The sequence below is a fragment of the Budorcas taxicolor genome, chromosome 9, assembly GCF_023091745.1.
Source record: "Budorcas taxicolor isolate Tak-1 chromosome 9, Takin1.1, whole genome shotgun sequence".
Classification (NCBI taxonomy): Eukaryota; Metazoa; Chordata; class Mammalia; order Artiodactyla; family Bovidae; genus Budorcas; species Budorcas taxicolor.
Window position 1 is genome coordinate 94638785 of NC_068918.1, and position 23856 is coordinate 94662640.

The 23856-nt window shown below is 47.2% G+C and overlaps 1 protein-coding gene across 1 annotated transcript; it reads right to left on the reverse strand.

Annotated features, from left to right (window-relative positions):
- Positions 1-640: 640 nt before the first annotated feature.
- PHF10 (PHD finger protein 10) lies at positions 641-22963 on the reverse strand. Its single transcript, XM_052645501.1, has 12 exons — positions 22877-22963; positions 19837-19943; positions 17523-17653; positions 16818-16895; positions 15829-15962; positions 15590-15739; positions 14915-15024; positions 12782-12935; positions 6862-7017; positions 2312-2420; positions 1868-2056; positions 641-824 (listed from the first exon to the last, which is right to left on the reverse strand). Exons 1-12 carry the CDS (start codon positions 22961-22963, stop codon positions 739-741), a joined length of 1491 nt encoding a protein of 496 aa, XP_052501461.1. The 3' UTR covers positions 641-738.
- Positions 22964-23856: the final 893 nt, after the last annotated feature.

A 23856-nucleotide genomic window follows, 5' to 3' on the forward strand; every position in this document is an offset into this window, starting at 1 on the left:
GTCTACACCGGAAGTAGAGACGGCACCTGCTGTCCAACAGGATTTCCTGGTAGGCGGGTGGTGTCCCCATACCGGTTAATGATGGTTCTCAACTCAGCTGCGCCTTATCTCCTCAGGTTGTAATTTTATCGTCTTGGGCCCCTATGGAAATTCTTTCGTTATTAAATAACTGCTCTGCTACCCATGGTAGACCAGAAAGGATACAGATTAGGAAAATTTCATGAAAAGAGTAGTAACTTTTAGGTTAAAGGAATAATAGTTAAGTATTTCTAATTAAGCTGCATAATGTTACCACTGAATTTCTGGAGAGCGCCAAAAAGAGTGAAGTCACTCAGTCATGTCCGACTCTGCGACCCCCACGGACTGTAGCCTATCAGGCTCCTCCGTCCGTGGGATTTTCCGGGCAAGAATACTGGAGTGGGTTGCCATTTCCTTCTCCAGGAGATCTTCCAGACCCCGAGATTGAAACCGGGTCTCCCGCGTTGCAGGCAGACGCTTTGCCGTCTGAGCCACCAGGGAAGTCGGAGAGAACCAAAGTACTGAGAAATCAAGGCTTTTTGCAAGATGGAACTATGTTTCTACTTGGTTTCCAGGGTGAGAGTGGCTTATGAATAAATACTGCAGAGTTTAAGCATGTAGTTTCAAAATCTTTTATTGGCATAAAAATGAGAACGTTGTAAATAAATTGGCACCAAGTACGTCATTTAAATGCATATTACAGTATTGGGGTCAAAAAAACTATCCCTCTTTGCTGTTTTTCCCCCTTCTGCCCACTTTCCTGGGTGTTGGGGGTGCTCGCTGACAACAGTCACAAATCCAGCGACCTAGGAGAAAAATTGTTAGTTAATACAGGATGAGACTTAACTTTTTAGGACTGAGTTTTAAAACCACTTAGCTCTCCTCCCTTAGCTAAGGCTACTGATAATCCTCACTGGGTTTCTGGTGGCACTGGCACTAAGTTCCCTTAAGGTCATCAGTGTCATAACCGCCCTGTGAAATGCACACGGGGAGGGAAGGGGTCATGGAGGAGCTAAATAATGACAGGCCCCTTGAAAAAAATTATAATCCTTTCTGAAATTTAAATACTACCATACTTTAAACATTCAATCATACAAATCGTTATATAAAACCTATTAACTGACTTTGGCTTATTTTTATGCATCTCAGCATCCCCTCAAGTCCTGGTGTACAATGCTCACATAGCACTTTAAAATGTATCAAATATTTGATAGCATTATGATAAACTACGACATACTTGACCTGAATTACTATAGAACTCTAAATAATTATTTAAGTTGCTTACATCTCAATGATTCCCAGGAAACCTAGGCATATATTTTATAAAGTATCAGACAGTGTTAACTATGCAAATCAGTTCTAAAATTACACAATTACGTGTATAAAGTTTTAGTCCAATTACTGTGACTTATTCTTTGATTCTGTGTTCATTCTGAAGTTATCTGGAATTGTTATGTTGCCTCAATTTACATAAATCTGGTTTAATATGTATAAAGGCATGTAAGTCATTTTGTTAAGTTTCTAAAGGACGTATAAAAATAAAATCAAGGCTTTGAAACGAATCGCTGCTACTGCCTTAGCTATTTCAGTAGAACAACACGAGCTCGTCTGCACACACTGAGCTCTACTTCCAGAACTTACAGGCCATCTGCTGTCTCACTTGTCCTTAATCAGCTGCTCTAGCGATGAGAAACAGGTGCCCGCGACCACAGCTTTGGCCACTTCTCGTGAATGGAAGGGTCTCCAGGCCCTCCATGTTATTATGGTTTTTATGCAGCCTCCAAAAGAAAGGAAGTGCTGGAAGAGCCCCTTCACTCAGAGATAATGTTCCTTCTTTTTCAATCTTTACCTGATGGGATAGCACCAAGGCCCACACAAAAAGTATGATAACCTCTGTCACACACGTCACAGAACATCATTTCTTCTTCGTGGTGGGGTTGTCCACATACAATGCAAGCCTTACACTCCATACACTGCCATGGGTAGGTCTTAATCATGGAAACAAGCTCCATGGGCATATCCAGGCAAGAAGGATGGCCTAAACCAAAACCAGTATTAGTTGCATTCCATACAAGAAATTTTAACTTATATGGCACAGTAAAATGCTAGTTTGCTTGAACTTCTCGAGAATGGCTACATCGGTTTAACTGCCAAAGAGAAATGGGAACACAAGGTAGAAGAAAAGACAGGCTTAATGTCTCTGATGACTGGGTCAAGCCTAGCTGACAACTAAGAGCCCTAGCTTTCGAAGCAGCGACCAGAGCTTAAAGCGTGAAGCCGTGTCAGTACTTACCACTGTTGCCACACTGGGAGCAGTGTACAAGTGGCTCAGCCTTCCCTCTCTTGCTGGACTCCTTACCCTTCAGACAAATCCCACACAGAGCATTTGGAATGACCTTTGGCTGGAAGGGTAGAAGAGGGCTATAAATTCATGCCAGAAGAACCTACTATGGGTTCAAAAGGAATTATTACTGTTTCACCTTATTTTACTTCCAGTTACTTGTTAATGAGGACCTAACTTGCTAACAAGGACCTCGAAAGACGTAACCTGACACCACTCTGCCTTCAGCATACGACGGCCTACCAGCGAAAGCCTTGGGCTTCAGATTTAAATTTTGTCAAAGGCATGATCTCATGTTAGGATTAGATATATCATTCCACACTCCCTACATACCAGTAAGATCTGTACAGTGACCTGGAGGGAAGACTAACACACTGTCAACCTGCACTGTTAACCGAAAGAAAAATGCAGCTACCAAGAGACTACTGCAGGGGACTTAGGCTTATGCCCAAACAGATGACTCCATTGTAGGCAGCTTACATGCCGATTTTGTTTAAAAGCTGATGTTCTCCAAAGCTGTGAGACTACATCTATAAAATCTAAGTTACAAAATCAGTTTTTTAGCACTGTGAACTGAAAGAGGTTTCAGGCATACACTGCTGTGTGCAGAAAGGTTTGTGGGAAGGCAAGTTGTGTGACTTGTTCCCTCTGAATATCTCATACATTAACAGAGGAGCCGACACTTAAGAGAAAAAGTATTCACTGTGACTAGTAAGACGTAAAGGAGTTCTCAGATGTGCAAAATATAAAATGATCACTTAAAAACGATGCAGACACCCCCTATGCTTCAAGTGCCATTCATTTTTCAGATGAAAAACAATTCAATGAAGGCATCTGGGCTTCAAAAGCACTCGGCAAAACATGGGAAAGAAGGTTCCTAACACCTAGAACCGGAGGCGAGGGGAGGGGAACAACATCACAGCCTTGATCGTGATAACCCGGAGCAGTGGGGCGGGAGAGCAAGCAGGACACGCAGCGGGGGAGGGCAGGGCAGCTCCCTCCCTCCCTCCTTCACTCGCACTGAGAAAAAGCATTTTAAGTAGAAACGTTGTGTCTGCTTTATTACTACCCAAACAACATCTTACATTTCCATTCCCTAAGTTACTGAACCAAGGAGGATCCTAAACAGAATTCCAATTTTGCACACTGTTACTCCAGCTTTGAAATGTCTCGCTGCCACCTTCAAAACCTGTGCAGCCTGAACAGTGTGTTCTTCATCCTTTAGGTTTTTTTTTTTTTCTTTTTAATTGTCTTTCTTTACAAAAGATGACAGAGGCATTCAAAAATAATTTTTGGCTTATTTATTTTAAAAAAGTCAACCTTATACATAAATATAAAAACAATAACTAAACAATCACAAATGTCTCTACAAAATAATAAATATCATGGCAGTTAAAACATACATATAAAACGTTACTGTTTACTATTCTATATCTCCTGTATATCTTTATACCCTGCTCCCCAGCAAAAGGATAGTGTCACAAGCTCAAACCGCTTCAGTCTTGCAGTGTGGTTACCCTCTGTTGTAACTGCTACATTCTACCCATAAGGTTCTCACTGTGTTTCCTTACACCTAAATAAAAAATGGCTAGGAAGTGCACTTCTATGACCCAAATTCTGGTGCAGTCATGATCAAATCTGTAACTGCCATAACACACAGCAGACAGCTGCCTCTCAATCCACCAAAATAAGAAACGTCTTTTGGTTACGGTACCTGCACTAAATGTATATTTAATACTTACAGCTCAAGTTAGATACTGGCACACTAAGTACTTTAATATTTTTTTAGTAAAGTCAAGGAAGTAACCACACAATATTAAAATCTAAATCAAGAACTCCTCATAGGAGATCCTTACACAAATCAAAAGGAGTAAAACGCAAAGCTAGTCACTCACATTCCAGAGCAGTTCAAGTTCTACAATCATTAAAATACACATTGGACCCTACAATGAAAGGACACCGAGAGAGTTCTAGGTTTACTTCAAAGCTTAAGATCATAATGTTCTGTTAAACCACTTACAGTTTCTCTTACCCAATAGTCTTCATCTTGGTGAAAAGAGGGAGAGATGGGTGGAGAGGGAGGGAGACAGACAGACACACAGAGCTCTGCAGCGTCCACATGACGGCGCCCCAGCTCTCTACGAAAGCACACCTGGTTCGCTGCCCCAGCTCTCTATGAAGCACACCTGGTTCGCTGCCCCAGCTCTCTATGAAGCACACCTGGTCCGCTGCCCCAGCTCTCTGTGAAGCACACCTGGCCCGCTCAAGCGCTCCGAGCTCTCTCAGAAGCCACACTCCTACGCCCAGGACTGTGCGCGGCTAGTGTCTCAGGGTTTGCAGAGCTGACGCAAGAGGAAGGGGCCAGCATGCGGGACTCCCTGAAGGCTGATGAACGGAACCTCACTGACGGAGACAGTCCTACTCCATAACGGCAACATCATCAAAGTTCACTATTGACAAGAAAATTAAAAATATTCTGCCTAAGAGTTCTCAGCATCTCATATAAAAGGCTCGTGATACACAATTTTCCTCCTTGAACACAATCAAAGCTAGACTTTCATGACAGCACTAATACAGTCTAGATTTTAATTATATGCTAGTAACACAGGCCTGAATCCTAACAACTACGCTTTAATTTCAGGTTAATGTAACCTAAACAATACTGTCCTACAAATTAAAGGCAAGCACTAGTGACTCTTATTAAGCAAGACATCAGATACATTATGATAATTCTTAACTTCTGCATTTTAAAACACATTTATATGTATGACCTTCAGCTTGAAGTACCCTAATAATTAGGCACGTCTTGGCTTATTAATACTTTTCGTAGAGAGGTTAACTTTTAATAAACATGTTCACATTAATGTATGAAGTCTAGATACTGGCTGTGCCAAACTGTGAAATACCTGAAACACTTCTAGTTCCTAAAAACGTTCACAGGTTATAAAACGCTCATTCTGCACATCCAACTTCCGTGAGTACTGTCAGTTTAGGTTAATCTATTTAATTTCTTCTACCTTAAATCAATGATAGTATTGAACAGTTCTTCATTTTCAACCTCTATTAAAATGTCTATTTTAATATTCTTCCTTGTCTAACCCATGGTTAATCCAGGCTCACTGTCTGCAAGGCCCCCCTAACACTGACAGTGTGCTCTGCTCCGGGCCGCAGCCCCCACTCCCAGCTCTTCACAGGCCAGACGCACAGTGCACAGCACACACGGCAGGCTAACTTTCCAGGATTCAATCTCTGGAGTTCATTTGCTTTCAGTTATCAAGCATTAATTTAAACCTTTTACAGATAAGCCCTATATGTAAAAACAAGAACAAAATCCCACGGTTGCAGCCTACTGCACCGTCCTTGCTGAATGGAGCTGGGCTGAAAAAATATGCACTTGACAGCTGATGCTTTAATATGGAACACGCTGACTTGTTAAGCTGCTTTCTCACTGTAGGAAAAGGAGGCCGCGGACTCTAAGAAGGGCTCTGCTTACGCTGAGGGGACACCGGTCAACACCCACCAGAACCTGTGCCTCCAGACAACACTCCACAACCCTGGCCTGACATACACAAGTGTTCAGCAACTCTACTCAGCACAACTTTTTGATCATCTTACTCTAAAATGTTCCTTCAAAACACCTTCATAAGCCCATAAAAAGCAGACTGACACCCACCAGACTGAACCTGTGCATTTTACTATCACCATTCAAAGCACAAACCTGCAGCTAATTCTACTCCTTTCGCGATGATCTTAAACCCCCACATATGAACGAGGCTGCTCACCTCTCACCCAACCCTCTGAAGGAGAAGGGCAGATAGCAGAAAGAAACGCTAAAAGTAATACTGTTGCTGACAGCATGCTGCCTGACTGAGAATAACTTGATCAAAAAGTTAGTAAGTTATTGCTAAGCCAAGTCACCTTGCCAGATAATGTGTGAATCCTTCTCACAGAATTGCACAGGCTACTCACCACGGTGAGGCTACAAAATCACCACATTTTACTACTTTCCATCGCAGAGTTAGCTGAATTTGGCAAATGGATCAGATAATTCTCAGACTGAACCCAGATCATTAATGAAAGGCACCACAGAAATGCAACTTTTCTATGAGGACTTCCTCCCCAGTGCACTGCTCGGTGCTGCTAAATACCAGGAAGCTTTCCGAGTCAGACAACGATGATTTTTACATTGAGAAAACAAAGTATTAAGCTCTGCCTATCAGATCACTTCTCAGAGACTCATGCTTGCCTAGTCAGCACACAGAGGACGAGTCTCTTGCCAGCTTCACAGATACAGGAAACAGACGCTGACCCAGAGCCAGAGTGACGGGAAAGCCACCAGGAAAACAGAGCGAGGAGGAGGCTGACAGAGGGCACACCCCGCAGGAGGGGAGCGAGGGATGGGCAGCAGCAGGGGCGCCGCAGCTCTGAAACTCAAAGGCAGAGTGTTTCAGGGAGAGAGGCTGGTCAGGAAGGAAGCTGAGTCAGGGGCTTTTTTCTTCTACCTTGTACCCAGGAACTGACTTGGACAGTACAGAACGTTTGGAAGCATCTTTGCGTGGAGGGGCAGCCTTGTCCTTGGGCCTCTGTCTTCCTTGCAAAGGCTCCTCCTGGCCTTCGGGAAGGCCTTCCCCCTCGGACACGTTGCCAGAGGAGCTGTCCTGCAAGTCAAAGGCACAAACACAGGTCCCTTGGATTCATGCAGATTTGAGTCTGAATTCTGAAAACTACAGAAAACATCCAAAAAAAGTTTTAAAGTTCCATCAATTTCAAAATAAAAAGATAATTCCGATCTAAGAAAACACTTCCAGCGGAGAGTAAAATAAGTTATGTTAAGAATCACTTCTCCATCTTATAAATACATTATACCTAACTCCATTTATATGAGCTAGTACCTTAACTGACTTTGTTTTCTGACTGAATTTGACAAGAACATAACTATTACTTCAGTCATTAGTACACGACACAGCTTCAACACCATTTTACGATGTCACAAGGGAGCATACTTGTTTCACACAAAAATATTCTTTAAAAAAACTGCTTGAAGTAAGTGTGGGCATTTTTACTATGTAATAAAGGTCATTAAAGAAGCTCAAGCCCAGAATCGTGTCTTCATAATATTAAACTATGCAAAGCCAGTTATCGCCAAGTATTTACAACCGTATCAGACATATCAGGTTGGTACAAAAGTAACCGAATCATTGAAATTTGCCTTTGATACTCAAATGCATTCTTAAATAACTGTGGTTATGTTACACATCATTTTAATGTTCTTTATGTTTTTTTGCTAATAACATTTCTTACTGTTTATATTTATTCTAGACTATAAAATAAATATTTTAGACTATGGGTTTCCCTGGTGGCTCAAACAGTAAATCATTATCTCCTGCAATACAGGAGACCTGGGTTTGATCCCTGGGTTAGGAAGATGCCCTGGAGAAGGGCATGGGAACCCACTCTAGTACTCTTGCCTGGAGTATCCCATGGAGAGAGGAGCCTGGACAGCTATAGTTCATGGGGTTGCAAAGAGTCAGACACAACTGAGCAACTAACACTTAAGACTATGGAAATAATTTTAAACAAAACCAAACTCGAGTGATTTTCTTATTTGAGTCCAAAATGGGTCGTAAAGCAGAGGAGAAAACTCAACACCAACAACAGCTTTGGCCCGGGAACTGCTAACGAACATACAGTGCAGCGGTGGTTCAAGAAGTTTTGCAAAGGAGACGAGAGCTCCGGAGATGAGCAGTGCAGTGGCCAGCCACAGGAAGCTGACAGCCACCAGCCGAGAGCCATCGTCGGAGCCCGGCCTCCCATGCAGTCTTAACTACGCAGGAAGCTGCCGAAGAACAGCATCGGCCACTCTACCATCACTGGCATCTGAAGCAGACGCAGCTCAGCTCAGCTGCTCAGGCGTGTCCGACTCCCTGTGACCGCAGCCCGCCAGGCCTCCCTGTCCATCACCAACGCCCGGAGCCTGCTCCAACTCATGTCCGTCGAGTCGGTGAGGCCATCCAACCATCTCATCCTCTGCCGTCCCCTTCTCCCCCTGCCTTCAGTCTTCCCAGCATCAGGGTCTTTTCCAGTGAGTCAGTTCTTCTCATCAGGGGGCCAAAGGACTGCAGTTTCAGCTTCAGCATCAGTCCTTCCAATGAATATTCAGGACTGATCTCCTTTAGGATGGACTGGTTGGATCTCCTTGCAGTCCCAGGGATTTTCAAGAGTCTTCTCCAGCACCACAGTTCAAAAGCATCAATTCTTTGGTGCCCAGCTTTCTTTATGGTCCAACCCTCACGTCCATAAGATGAACCAAGTTGGAAAGGCGACAAACCTTGATAAGTGGGCGCCTCATGAGCTGACCCCAAATAAAAAAGCACCGTTTTGGCGTCGTCTTCTCCTATCTTTGCGTCAATAATGAATCATTTCTCGATCGGATTGTGATGAGCCACAAAAAGTGGATTTTACACGACAACGACAGCCAGCTGACCGCAGCGCTCCCCGAAGCCGACGGTGCGTCAGAAAGAAGGTAATGGTCACTGTTGGTGGCCTGCGGCTGGTCTAATCCACTGCAGCTTTCTGAATCCCAGCGAAACTGTTACATCCGAGAAGTATGCTCAGCAAATCGATGAGACGCAGTGAAACCACAATGCCTGCAGCCGGCGCAGGCGACACAAAGGCCCGGGTCTCCTCCACGGCAATGTCTGACCGCTTGTCGCACACCCAACCCTGCGAAAGCTGGAAATGGGGCTGCGAGTTTTGCCTCATCTGTCATGTTCACCTGACCTCACCAGCCAACTACCACGTCTTCAGGCACCTTGACAACTTTTTGCAGGGAAAACCGTTCCACAAGCAGCAGGAGGCAGAAAAGGCTTTCCGAGAGCTCGTCGAGTCCTGAAGCACGGGTTCTACCCTAGAGAAACAGACTTACTTCTTACTGATAAAAATGTGCTGCTTGTAATGGTTCCTGATTTGATTAATAAAGATGTGTCTGAGTCTACTCATAACGACTTAAAATTCATGGTCCAAAATTGCATTTACGTTTGCACCAACCTAAATATTTTGCATGTTCCAAACTTAGGAGTTCAATAATAATCTAATTCCTCATTTTTTAATTTAAAAATTTCTAATTAGAATAAAAATGTCACACCTCTAAATTATGAAAATCAGAAAAGATTAGCTTATCCTAAACCACCTATGTTTAGGTGTTTAGCAAACACCCTCTTCCAACAACACAAGAGAAGACTCTACACATGGACATCACCAGATGGTCAACACCAAAATCAGACTGATTATAGTCTTTGCAGCCAAAGATGGAGAAGCTCTATACAATCAGCAAAAACAAGACCAGGAGCTGACTGTGGCTCAGATCATGAACTCCTTATTTCCAAATTCAGACTCAAATTGAAGAAAGTAGGGAAAACCGCTAGACCATTCAGGTATGACCTAAATCAAATCCCTTATGATTATACAGTGGAAGTGAGAAATAGATTTAAGGGCCTAGATCTGATAGACAGAGTACCTGATGAACTATGGACTGAGGTTCATGACATTGTACAGGAGACAGGGATCAAGACCATCCCCATGGAAAAGAAATGCAAGAAAGCAAAATGGCTGTCTGGGGAAGCCTTACAAATAGCTGTGAAAAGAAGAGAGGAGAAAAGCAAAGGAGAAAAGGAAAGATACAAGCATCTGAATGCAGAGTTCCAAAGAATAGCAAGGAGAGATAAGAAAGCCTTCTTCAGCGATCAATGCAAAGAAATAGAGGAAAACAACAGAATGGGAAAGACTAGAGATCTCTTCAAGAAAATTAGAGATACCAAGGGAACATTTCATGCAAAGATGGGCTCGATAAAGGACAGAAATGGTATGGACCTAACAGAAGCAGAAGATATTAAGAGGTGGCAAGAATACACAGAAGAACTGTACAAAAATCTTCACGACCCGGATAATCACGATGGTGTGATCACTCACCTAGAGCCAGACATCCTGGAATGTGAAGTCAAGTGGGCCTTAGAAAGCATCACTACGAACAAAGCTAGTGGAGGTGATGGAATTCCAGTGGAGCTGTTTCAAATCCTGAAAGATGATACTGTGAAAGTGCTGCACTCAATATGCCAGCAAATTTGGAAAACTCAGCAGTGGCCACAGGACTGGAAAAGGTCAGTTTTCATTCCAATCCCAAAGAAAGGCAATGCCAAAGAATGCTCAAACTACCGCACAATTGCACTCATCTCACATGCTAGTAAAGTAATGCTCAAAATTCTCCAAGCCAGGCTTCAGCAATACATGAACCGTGAACTTCCTGATGTTCAAGCTGGTTTTAGAAAAGGCAGAGGAACCAGAGATCAAATTGCCAACATCTGCTGGAACATGGAGAAAGCAAGAGAGTTACAGAAAAACATCTATTTCTGCTCATTGACTATGCCAAAGCCTTTGACTGTGTGGATCACAATAAACTGTGGAAAATTCTGAGAGAGATGGGGATACCAGACCACCTGACCTGCCCCTTGAGAAATCTGTATGCAGGTCAGGAAGCAACAGTTAGAACTGGACAAGAAACAACAGCCTGGTTCCAAACAGGAAAAGGAGTGTGTCAAGGCTGCATATTGTCACCCTGCTTATCTAACTTATATGCAGAGTACATCATGAGAAACGCTGGACTGGAAGAAACACAAGCTGGAATCAAGATTGCTGGGAGAAATATCAATAACATCAGATACGCAGATGACACCACCCTTATGGCAGAAAGTGAAGAGGAGCTGAAAAGCCTAGTGATGAAAGTGAAAGAGAAGAGTGAAAAAGTTGGCTTAAGCTCAACATTCAGAAAACGAAGATCATGGCATCTGGTCCCATCACTTCAAGGGAAATAGGTGGGGAAACAGTGGAAACAGTGTCAGACTTTATTTTGGGGGGCTCCAAAATCACTGCAGATGGTGACTGCAGCCATGAAATTAAAAGACGCTTACTCCTTGGAAGAAAAGTTATGACCAACCTAGATAGCATATTCAAAAACAGAGACATTACTTTGCCGACTAAGGTCCGTCTAGTCAAGGCTATGGTTTTTCCTGTGGTCATGTATGGATGTGAGTTGGACTGTGAAGAAGGCTGAGCGCCGAAGAATTGATGCTTTTGAACTGTGGTGTTGGAGAAGACTCTTGAGAGTCCCTTGGACTGCAAGGAGATCCAACCAGTCCATTCTGAAGATCAGCCCTGGGTGTTCATTGGAAGGAATGATGCTAAAGCTGAAACTCCAGTACTTTGGCCACCTCACGCGAAGAGTTGACTCATTGGAAAAGACTCTGATGCTGGGAGGGACTGGGGGCAGGAGGAGAAGGGGACGACCGAGGATGAGATGGCTGGATGGCATCACGGACTCGATGGACGTGAGTCTGAGTGGACTCCGGGAGTTGGTGATGGACAGGGAGGCCTGGCGTGCTGCGATGCATGGGGTCGCGAAGAGTCGGACACGACTGAGACTGAACTGAACTGAACCAGCTGACAGAGGTTGAGAGGACCCCCGGGAGCAGATGCGCCTCGTCTTCTCTAGTGATGAGCTCTGCACCGGTGCCCAGACTTACACACACACCCTACCTACGCATGCAGCCTCTTTCTTTAAATGCAAAACCAAACAATGTTGTGTGTGTGTGTTTCAGTATTTCTCAGCATTACGTGCATTTCATCGCATTATCCTCTGAGGTGCATTTCTACCATGTAAACGTGATGTGTCACCCACTGTGGACGCTAGCTTTGCTTCTAGTTTTCGCTGTATTGAATACTGCTAACACTCCAATGGGCATCTTTGTCCTAAATAAATTTTGCTACCATCTCGTCAGGTTCTTTGGATAGATTCTATTAGTGTATTTGCCAAGTCAAATTCCGTGGAAGTTAAAAAACTTGCTATGTACTATGAAAATGCTTTCCCAGTAAAGTTTTTCCCAGAAAAAAACTGGATTAACTGACACTCCCACTAGCAGCGTAGGGGAATGTCAGCCTCGTCACCCCCTCATCACAACACACTACCTGAAAAGCATCTCTCTTCATGCAACATGGGACATTAAGTATGTTTTAGATGCTGTTAGTGGCAATGTGTAGTCCCCACGTAATGCCAGCACAACCGCAGGTTCTGGTTGGCTACAACGGAAAGTGTAAAATGGCCCGCTGCTGACGATGCCGTGCTGATGAAACCCACCCTGCACCACCATCTCCTTTGCTCTCCTTCAGTTCCACAGAGCACACCAACGTCCCCACGGTCCTGCAACAGCATTCTGCTATTGAACATTATGCAGGACAACCTACCAGCACAACATGCTGGTGACCTTAACATTCCCCTAGGAGAGGCCAAAGACTACGGAGTACATTCCAGAGGAGCCACGAGCAGAGCTCAGGGGGGAGGAGACACCGCCTCCTGAAGAGACCTGCTCTCACCGAAGTGCCCTTGTGCTTCCGTGCCTCGTCACCTCGACCGTCTTCGGCATCATCTGAGTCACCATCGCTCTCCAGAGCGGGGAGCTCAGGGTCGAGGGGGGGCTCGTAAAGCGCCGTGTTTAATGGCAAATACCGCAGCTCATCCGGTGAGTACCTAGGGTTCAGAGAGAAGGTTTCCAGTTTTCTTCTATTATTAAAGAGAAATGCACTAATTCTGAACAATGATAACAGCCTTAATATTAACCCCAAATACTTCTGAAAAATGATTAGAGGCAATAAATAATTTTTTCACTTTGGTGCTCAAATGGGGACATGTAACCAGTAAAAAGCCTAAACGTCTTTTCGCCTAACAGTGTAAAGCATACATTTGATTCTTATTATCAAAGATAAATGCCTCTCCCCTTTACCCTCAACAACCCGGTCAAAGAAACATCAGCAGTGAAGGCGGCAGTGAAGGATGAAACAGTGGCCACACAGAGCCAGGCACAAAATCCAGCTGCCTGACCCCCTCGCCTCCACCATCCTGAGCCGTCACTGCATGAGCCCCTCGCCTCCACCATCCTGAGCCGTCACTGCCTGAGCCCCTCGCCTCCACCATCCTGAGCCGTCACTGCCTGAGCCCCTCGCCCTCACAGGGAAAGCAGGCACGACAGCAAGTCCACCTCACAGAGCAGACGTGAGCATCAAATAAACGAGCACGGGGCAGTCGCAGCGGGGCATGGCTCAGACACCGTTTCAGAAACACAATTTCCAGGAGCACAGTATTTAAAACCAACTTGTGCAGCAGGTGTTCTAACCAACGTGATCACCTCTTTCCTCTAAAACTAGGGACCGGCAACCCCCTCCCCAGGCAGCCGGCACGTGGCCTGTGACCATGTCCGCGCTGCCGCCACAGGACCGCACCACGGCTCCATCCTGGCTCCTCAGTCGGGAGTGGACACGGACGAGCATCCTCCTCAACCAAGACATCACACCAGGAAGCAAAGGGTGGGGTGGGGGAGAGCACACAGGGCTATCACCCAATAATCTGCTTCGTCCAAAACGAGAAATGTTAAATTGCTGACACACTGCTGCAGAGAAGCAGCCGATTCTGACTCCATGTTCAACTGTTTGACTAGCTTTTCGTTCCTTTTGTTATTATAATCAAACAGAATGTCCTATCTCAGAGGACCCTACCCCTCTACGTGACAAAAAGTGCCTTTGTTCAGAACGCGGGGTCCACCCACAGATGGCAGGAGGGAAGAAATTAACACATCCCCTGCCTGAGACTTGACATTCTAGGAGATGTTTGCAAGATCAATGAATGGTCTTTTTTACTTTGCTTCCTCACCTCCCTCCATTTCTGATGTATAAAAGAACCCGGCATCCAGACCCCAGAAGACGGTTATTTTGAGGCACTAGCCTGCCATCTACTCAGTCAGCCAGCTCCCCAAATAAACTCTCTTTCTTGCCTCAACCCCGTCTCTCAGATGAGAGGTGAGGTGTGGTGAGCTGAGTGAGCCTGGACTATGTAACACCATGATTTAAGTCTGACTTTCTAAAGTATAATACTACGGTCTATTTTAAATACTACTGTCTAAAGAATATTCTCTCTCCTGAAAACATAAGGGTTCTCAGGAGGCAAAGGCTGAGACTGACTAAAGTAGCTGCTTCCATCGAGGCTGGGAAGGAGGGACACGCGGCACCCTCGCCGCCAGAGCGGAACAGCAGCCAGGCCAGGGCAGCAGGAGCCCCGGGCTGCCGCCCTCCTCCCCATGGGCCACTCCCGCCTCTCCAAGTCCCCCTGCTGCTGTGACCACAGACTCCACGGCTGCAGGGGGAGCCTGGGCATCTCCAACCAGCGCTGCTGGGCCCCGGGCCACGCCCTCGGGACGGCGGTCTGCAGCTCCCCCTGGTTCTCGTCCCAGAAGCACAGACAGGTGAGCAGGGAGGCAGCGTCCCAGGCTTTAGCAGCAGACGCTCAAGTTCAGAGAACATTCTTCACAGACCCGCAGAAGACAGAGACCCCCGACACGAACCTTACACCTCTCACAGTGAAGCTCACAGAGCTAAGCACTTCCAGGAGACAAACACAAGGCCGTGACGTCTCTCACCAACCCCAGTGCTAACAGCAAAGAAAGCCCCACCAGGTACCTTTTGTAGTATTCCTGGAACTGTCCGGGGATGAGGGCCACCGGGTAAGAGCTGACCTTGGTTCGCTCTGTCGGTAGCACTTTGTACTTCCCTTGAGGCACCTGGATAACCTGAATTAACACAAAGAGAAACACAAACCTGATTCCAAGCACAGAGGTAAAGCCTTTAGGAAACTAGGGCCCCCTGCCCTGCACTGCGCTTCTCCCAGGAGCTGTAACCCAGGGACCAGCTGGCACCTCTAGCTCTACAGGCGGACGTGTCTGGCCGTTCACCACGGCCACTGAGGAGGGGCAGTATGTCTGGTCGCCGCGTACGGGCTACTCGAGAAGCCTTTGGAGCTCAGCTGCCTCGTCCATGAACCGGAAACAGCACTAGTTTCGCCTCCCGCAGCAAGGGCGAGAAGTGCGCGAGCTACCGTGGAAACCTCTTCCGTCCACCCCAGCACACGGGAAGCTATTCAGCTACCAGACTCCTGCAGCAGCACGCCCACCACCCAGCAAGCAACACATCACACACGCAGATGAGGCACACAGCAGCAGGCACACAGACGGCAGCCTCGGTTCAGGGGAGGCGAGGACACGCTGCCGGTGCAGGGCACCGCGACAGCGCCACTCAACAGCCCAGGGTCACGAGCGGCCAGTCAAGCTCAGGGCTAGTGACCGTTAGCGACCCTACGTGTGTCTGCAAGTCGAAATAAGCTCTTCTCTCTTCCATTCGCTCCCGGTTTAAGTTGCTGTTAAATTCAGCTGCTTTTCTCGCAGCTTTCTTAATGTACTCAGGCACTTTGCTGGCTTCAACTTTCTGAGTGTTCTGTTGTTGCATTTGCTGAAATAAAAATATTACAGGTGGGAGTCACATCTAACTTCATAAAACGTGATTCCCCAAGCCAAAATCCTCGTTACCTCGGTACTTACAGAATACTCTTTGTAGTGATCTGTGATTCGCTGGCGCTCTTTTTCCTGGAGAATAACAGAGTATTCGGCATGCTTTGCTGGATATTCTTTTATCATTAAGTCAATTACTTCATCACTGCGCAATGCTGTTAAACCTATTTCAGACAAAAAAAGTAAAGAGGCTCTTTTAAGGCTAACTGAACATACTGATTTTCAAACCTGAGTTTCCTCCAAACTACTCAACATAAAAGAAGCTTTCCAATATTCAAAGCAAAATTTTATTTTAATATACTCAAAAATAAGAAAAAATAATACTCATCATATAAAATCAAAGTTATAAAGAAAGAGATTACCAAAGTTGCAATGGCAAAGAAATCAATTTTTTAACCAAACTTTTTTAAGACTCCATGTACTATATACAAACATATATCCCTTTACTAGAAACAACGGCTAAATAATAACACACACTAACCACTGGCAATTAACACAGGGTATCAGGTGAGAAATACAAAGACTTTATCAATATACTTCCATTCTTAGCCTTCAAATTCGGTTTACTAGAAATATTATAGAACCAATTCAAATTTCACCAAAAGCATCAGCACACACGTGAGTCATACCAACAATTTTTTAAACTCATAGTATGAGATTATACCAATTGTTGAGATGAACTCCCATGGTTTTATATTAAAAAGCTGTACTAATATATTTAGGAAAGAAAAAGTGCAAGTAAAGCACAGAGACAATTACACATAACTAAAAACTGAGTTTTTTAAGTATTTAACGAATACTTTTAAAAAGTACTTTACAGGTTTTGGACATAAAACATACACACACTTTGACAACTGTGTGAAGGTTACTAGAAAATGATAGTCTCCTCTGTGTTTTAACAAGAGTCAAAAGTGAAGGTAACAATTCAGCATCTAATCACTCAGTCTGCTTATTTTGGGTTTGGCGGCATAGTTGGGGAAGCAGATAACGCTCATCACCGCCCCGCAAGCGCCCGCTACCTAGAGTGCACTGCGTCTCTGTGATGACGTTCAGCTCTCGCAGGTACAGCTTCTCCTTGTGAGACAAGTCGCGTCGCTCTAAATCTCCAAAAAGAAAGAGCAAGAGGCTACTGCAGTCTTCTGCACTTGTGACACTGCGTGTTTATAGACCTTTTAAAAGCTTAGAAACTTAGGAAAAAATGTAAGTTAAGATCTTCATGCATTTTAAAAGTACCTTCTGTTCATATTCCAAATATTATTAAAAGGACATACAAAACAGTCTTACAAATCAAGAAATGAAAGTTCAAATAAAACTGAGAACAGAATAATCCAAAGCAAGAAGGTAAGACAAATATATTAAACTATATTGAAATAGTTGATGAAATATCGCCTTTCTCAAGTTCAACTACAGCTTAAGTAGCTACTCCATTCCTAAGGTCAAGCCCTGGTTCATTTAATGTGGTTACAAATTGACTTTTCCCTGCAATTTTTTTTCCAGGAAATTCACCTTCCTCGTTTTGCTTGTAAACACGCTTATCATGTGTAAGAACGAACTGATAGTAGAGAGAGAGACCGAACGAGAGCTGTAAATAAAATCAGCCAGCAGCAGAATATAAAATCCGCTATAATCTATACTCAAATACTCAGAACTTGACAACCCATCAAAAACAGTCACTATTAGTTAAAAGTTAGATTGAATTTGTTATATAAACAAAGACTTAATACCTGGATATTTCCGTTTAAAGGAGGTCACACCCAAATATTCACTGACTTGTTCTTGAAGCATATAGTATTCTCCTGTCTCATCAGGTGGCCACTTGTACTCTATCAAATTTTCTGCTGGATAGTAGCTAAAGCTAAAGCACAGAAATATATATTATGCTTTAAAAGTGGCATTTATAAAATTTAAATCATTTTGTTTTAAAGGATATTCTTTTTTAAAGATTTTTGAGAATATGTATTTTTAAGGATTTGGAAAGACTGACCATCTGGAACGCCAGGGCAAGAGAGAGCACTGGAGACATTAGCGTTCTCCACGTGCCACAAGGGGCAAAGGTCACAGCTCCAGGAGCAAAGGCAGCATGGTCAGCTTTTGCAAATCAGGGTAGTGACACCAGTTCTGAATTCTTTCTTGTGGGCCTAGCACTCAGAGCCACGATCTCATGCACCCGAAGTATAAAGTAATCAACCTGTTTTCCATCTGCTCTTCACAAACAGCTGACAAAGCAAAACTCTAAAATCCTGTTTCTCAATAAACTGAACTATAAACCACAGACTCCACATACCCAGGAGCAAATCACGGACCGAGTGTGACGGTGCCAGGGCACTGCAGATCAGTCCCAATCCTGAACAGCAAAGGCTGCAGATGTCTGGACCTACACTAGGCAACCTCTAGACTCCACCAGCGGGTAATACAGGGAGAATACGACACAATTCTACGCATGCGTCCAATCAAGGCTTCCCTGGCGGCTCAGACGGTAAAGAGTCCGCCTCCAGTACGGGAGACCCGGGTGTGATCCCTGGGTCAGGAAGACCCCCTGGAGAAGGAAATGGCTGCCCACTCCAGTATTCTTGCTGGAGAATCCCATGGACATATGAGCCTGGCGGGCTACTGAGCGACCGACCGACACACGCACACACGAGCACGCACGCACGCACACACACACCAACAGACAGAAGAGTTTTCTCAAAAGTGGTCCTGGGAAATTGGACATCCAAATGGACATGTATGAAACAGAACCCTTGTACCTCACGTCGCCTGGAAAAATGAATTTAAAAATGGACCGATGACCTAAACATAAGAATAAAACTAGGAGACTCTTAGAAGAAAACATGGGGGTAAATCTTCAGGCTCTCAGATTTAGCAATGGATTCTAGATATGTCAGCAAAAGAAAGAGTAAATAATTTGCACTTGAGCAAAACTTAAAATGTTGTGATTAACAGTGAAAAATCAACAGAATGGGAGAAAATATTTGCAAATCATGTCTGATAAGAAATTAGTATCTAAAATATATAAAGAATTCCTACGACTCAACAACAAAAACAACTTAAATATGGGCAGAAAACCTGAACAGACATTTCTCCAAGAGTAAACTAATGGACAGTAAGTACATGAAAAGATGTTCAATCTGACTAGTCATTATGGAAATTCAAATCAAAATCACAATACATTCAACGTCACACCTTTTAGAATGGCTACTATTAAAAATCAAATGGGAAATAACACACGCTGGTGAGGATGTGAAGGAATTAGAAACTTCACACGTTGCTGGTGGGAATATGGAACGGTGCACCCACTACGGAAACAGCTAAGACACAGAGCTGTCAGATGGCCCACCTATTTCTCTCCGAGGTATATATCCTAAGAAGTTGAAGACGGGGCCTTTGGTCAGATATATTTATACACCAATGTTCAAGGCAGCATTATCCACACCCCCCAAAACATGGAAATAACCCAAGTGCCCATCAACAGATGAAAAGATAACAGAGTAGAATTGTAACAATGGAGTACAATTTAGCCTTAAAGAAGGAAGTTCTAACACAAGCTACAAGCTGGATGAACTTTGAAGAAACTAGGCTAACCAAAATAAACCAGACACAAACAGCCAAGTATTGCATGATTCCACCTACGTGAGGCCCTAGAACAGGCGAGCTCGGCATGGCAGAAAGTAGAACGGTGTTTGCCAGCGGCTGCTGATGGGGGAAATGGGGATCTTATTATGTAAACGTTTTGGAAATGGACGGTGGTGACAGTTACACAGCCCTGTGAGTGTAATTTACGCCGCTGGATTATACCCTTAAAGGGAGTTAAAATGGTGAATTGTGTGTGTATTTCACCACAATAAAATTTTTTTCTCTGAATTGCACTAAGCAGCAGAAAGCAACTTTGGTGTTACTTTTTAAAACACAATGAAAACATTCTACAACCCTTAGTGATTGCCTTTGCCAGGGCTGGGGGATGGGGGATGGGGAGGAGAGAGCTAACACAGAGAAAAAACACATGGCACAGAAAACATTAAAACAATAAAATGACAATACCCAAGATCCTGGCTGGAAGTGTCGCAGCTCCTGGAGCTGTCTCCAGAGCCCATTCGCCTCCTTTTGGACGGCTGGGTCCCATCATTTGAATTATCTTCATTATCATCCTATACATTCAAAAGATGCAAAAAATAACAGGACAAAAAACAGTAAATAAGGGAAGATTATGTAATCCTCCCAAACTTGCTAAAAGGCTCAACTTAAAGGCTTCCTAAAGATTATACAAATGATAACTTCCTATTATAATTAACCAGGGACAAGAATTTGGCCTTGGCAAGACCTGGAAAAAACCAAAAACTAATCTTCAATCCAAATCAAAGTAGTAAATTTTCAATAATCTTGTAGGTTTAAATCTACTTTTCCTTTCTTACCAAGAGGTTAAAATGCCTTCTGCTTTGAAGAAACACATCAAACTGCTGCAATACTCTGAAATTAAACATTCCTACTCTAGCTAGGATAAAAACGTATGAAATCAGTTACTGTTTAACTCAACTTAGAGCTGGTTTATTCTAATTGGCTATTTCGGATACTTACATCCCTGTGAAGAGGACACAAAGGAACAAAAACAGATGACCAATCGTTATGTTGTCTTATATTGCAAAAATTCAGCAAAAATGTACCAGAATAAGATTCATCGACCAATACAACACACACTACCTCCCCAAAAGAAGACGTTTAACAAATTTTAAGTGACATTTTCCATTATGCGGCTTTATCAAGGCTGTAAGTTAGACCATTTACATTAAGGAAACGAATGATGGGTCCAGTATCAGGAAACTGAATGCTGTTGTCCCCCCTCAGGCAAAAGGGGGTAAATCTGTGTTTATCAGACTCTTTCGTAACCCCATAGACTATAGTCCCCCAGGTTCCTCTGTCCCTGGGATTTCCCAGGCAAGAATCCTGGAATGGGTCGCCGTCTCCTGCCTTGGCAGCCCAGTTCTCTACCACTGAGCCACCTGCGAAGCCCGACCACACATCAGCGAAGGCTTTAACTAATTAAAAACAAAAAAAATTCATGGTATTCTAGCCTCCTGCTGCTGCTACTGCTAAGGAGCTTCAGTCATGTCCGACTCTGTGCGACCCCATAGACGGCAGCCCACTAGGATCCTCTGTCCCTGGGATTCTCCAGGCAAGAACACTGCAGTGGGTTGCCATTTCCTTCTCTAATGCATCAAAGTGAAAAGTGAAAGTGAAGTCGATCAGTGGTGCCCAATTCCTATCAACCACATGGACTGCAGCCCACCAGGCTCCTCTGTCCATGGGATTCTCCAGGCAGGAGTACTGGAGTGGGGTGCCATTGCCTTCTCCAATCTAGCCTCCTAAGACAACACAAGTTTGTTAAATATCATGAATCCAAGAACACAGAGGTAGTGAGTATGTTGGTCAGGCACATCAAAGCTGGACCGCCTGGAATCTTACTGGCCACTGACTGCCCCTCCCCAGCTGGGTGGTTATCCTCCTCATCTGTGAGAACAGTACTGCCTATTACTTGGCCAGTGTAGGAATTAAGAGTTAATACATGAAATAATTAGAGCAAGGTCTTGCAAACAGTTAAGTGCCCAGGAGAACTGAGCTAATGTGACTGCACTGATGATCAAGTCTCAAAAGGCTCCCTGTTAGCAATTTACTCAGATTCTTTACCAAAGAGCAAAAACCGTGGAATATTCTCCTTTTCAATTCTTAGAATATAAGTATTCAGTTGAAAAGTTCTGTATATTCCTATGAAGATAAGCAACCAGGTAGCAGATGGAGAACAGCCTAAATCTACTTTCTCCAAAAACTTACATTTAACAGTGTCTCCCAATTGAAACATTTCATAGTCAACAAGCATTCAAGTATCATTTCTCTTCTACTTGACTTGCTTCTGAGCCCTTTAAGGATTTTCATGTCCATTTGTTTAAATACCTTTCCCTTAGCTAAAAAAACTGCATACACTTAAAAAGTGTTAGTTAAAAATGGAAGTCCTCAAAAAAGCTGAAAGCACAATTTCACATGCAGTGTCTGAATTTGCTGTCATGAATTCTAGGCAAATGTGTTAGTCCATATAGCGACTATCAGAGAGGGATAACAGCGGCATATTTCCTCACGTATGATGGAATACGATTAAAAGAATTCGCCTGCAACCTGGTTGTTGACAGAGGAGCCCGGGTTTTAAGGCTTCCCACCTCTGAGGTCAGCAGCGTGTGTTTCAGAGTGCTGGGTGGCTCTCACCTTGGGACTCAACACATTTCTGAAGGTCAGCGGACAGGACTGTGAGCAAACTCGGGGAGCCGGTGAAGGAGAGGGAAGCCTGCGCGCCGCAGTCATGGGGTCGCAGAGAGTCCGACACGGCCGAGCGAGCGGAGCACCGCCACAGCGGCAGGTCCGGACGCGGGACGAGCCCCCGGGCGGGCCAGGGCTCCGGCGGCGCCGCCCTCAGGCCCGGCCTCGGCTCCGGAAGCCCGGCCCGGCGGGGCCCCTGCGCGCCCCCCGCGAGGGGGGCCGGGCGGCCCCGTTACCGTCCAGCGCCGGCCTTCCGGTCACAACTCAAGCGCGGGCGTGTAAGTCGCTCTGGCACAAGCGAGTGGGCTGGCCGAGCACAGCGGCGTCTCCTAAACGCTCGCCCGCACTCTCCCCTCGTCTCCGCCTTCCACGCACCGAGGCCGCCGCACTCCCCTGCGAGCGCGCCAACGGCGGGCCGAGCCCGGCCTAGAGCGCAGGGCGGCGTTCCGCGGCCTCGGCGCTGCACGCGCAGCCCCCGCCGGCCCGCTGCTTCCCGCTGGGCGCGTCCCTGCTCTCCAGCCAGCGGCGCTCCTCGGGGCGCGCGGGGGCCCAGGCCGGCGGCAGCAGGGCCCGCGGCGCCCGCGCCAACTTTCAACTTCGGGCGGGAGCGCGCGGCCCGGGCGGACGCGCCCACGGCGCCTTCGGGCGGAAACCGCCAGGAACTCCCGGGCCCGAGGCCGAGCGGAGCCCGCGGCGCGGCGGCGCCGGCCCCGCCGCCCCTCGGGCCTCCCCACGGCCGCCCCCGGGGGCCCCGGCCCAGGCCCGGCCCGCTGCTCACCTTCGGGGACTGCGCTCCGGGGGTGGCCGGGTCGCTGTCGCACGGCCGCGGAGACAGCGCCGTCCCGGGGCCGCCCGCCGCCGCCATCAGCCCGAGCGCCCCGCGCCGCCGCCGCCGCCGCCGCCGCCGCCGCCTCGTCCCGGCCGCCGCCGCCGCCGCCGCCGCCGCCGCCGCCGCCGCCGCCGCCGCCGCGCGGGCCGCCCGCCGCCCGGGCCCCGCCCCCTCCGCCCGCCCGCCGCCCGGGGGCCGGCCCCTGCCTCCGCGCGCCCCGCGGCCCGCCAGCGCCGCCGCCAGCGCCATGGCCGCCGCCAGCGCGCCGCCCGCCGCCGCCGGGCCGGCCGCCCGCCGCCCGCCGCCCGCCGGGCCCGCCGCCGTGCGCGCCCGCGGGGCCCTCCGCGCCCTCGGCCGCCGCCCGCCGCGCTCGCCGCCGCCGCCGCCGCCGCCGCCCGGCCGCCGCCCTCGGCCGCACGCAGCCCCGGCCCGCCGCCACCCCCGCCTCCCGGCCGCCGCCGCAGCCCGGCGCGCTCCGCGGCCCCACCTCCCGCCGCTCCCCCCAGCCCCCAGCCCCGCCCCGGCCCGCCGCCCAGGGCGCGCTCGCCGCCGCCGCCCCCTCCCCGCCGCCCCCGGCCCGGCCCCTCGCGCGTCAGCCCTCTCCTCCCACCGCGCCGCGCCCCGGCTCCCCGCCGCTCCCCTCCGCCGCCAGCCCGGGGGGCGCCGCCCCGCCCCGCCCTCCCCGGTGTCCGCGTCCCCGCCTCTCCCCCACCCCTCCATCCCAGGTGTCCCTCCGTCTCCGGGGTCCGCGCCCGCGCGCCCGCTCCCCTCCTGGGGGGCCCCGCCCCGCCCCCTCCATCCTGGGGGGCCCTCCCCGCGCCCTCCCTCCCCCCCCCGGTGTCCGCGCCCTCCCTCCCCCCCCGGTGTCCGCGCCCGCGTCCCCGCTCTCCCTCCTGGGGGTCCCCCCTCCCCCTCCCCCTCCATCCCAG

Coding starts and splice junctions, on each gene's coding strand:
- PHF10 (XM_052645501.1), bottom strand. CDS start 22,963: ATGGCGGCGGCGGGCGGCCCCGGGACGGCGCTGTCTCCGCGGCCGTGC. Junction 16,896..17,522: donor CTTTAAACGGAAATATCCAG/GTATTAAGTCTT, acceptor TTGGAGATTTAG/AGCGACGCGACTTGTCTCAC. Junction 15,963..16,817: donor AGAGACGCAGTGCACTCTAG/GTAGCGGGCGCT, acceptor TGTCTGAAATAG/GTTTAACAGCATTGCGCAGT.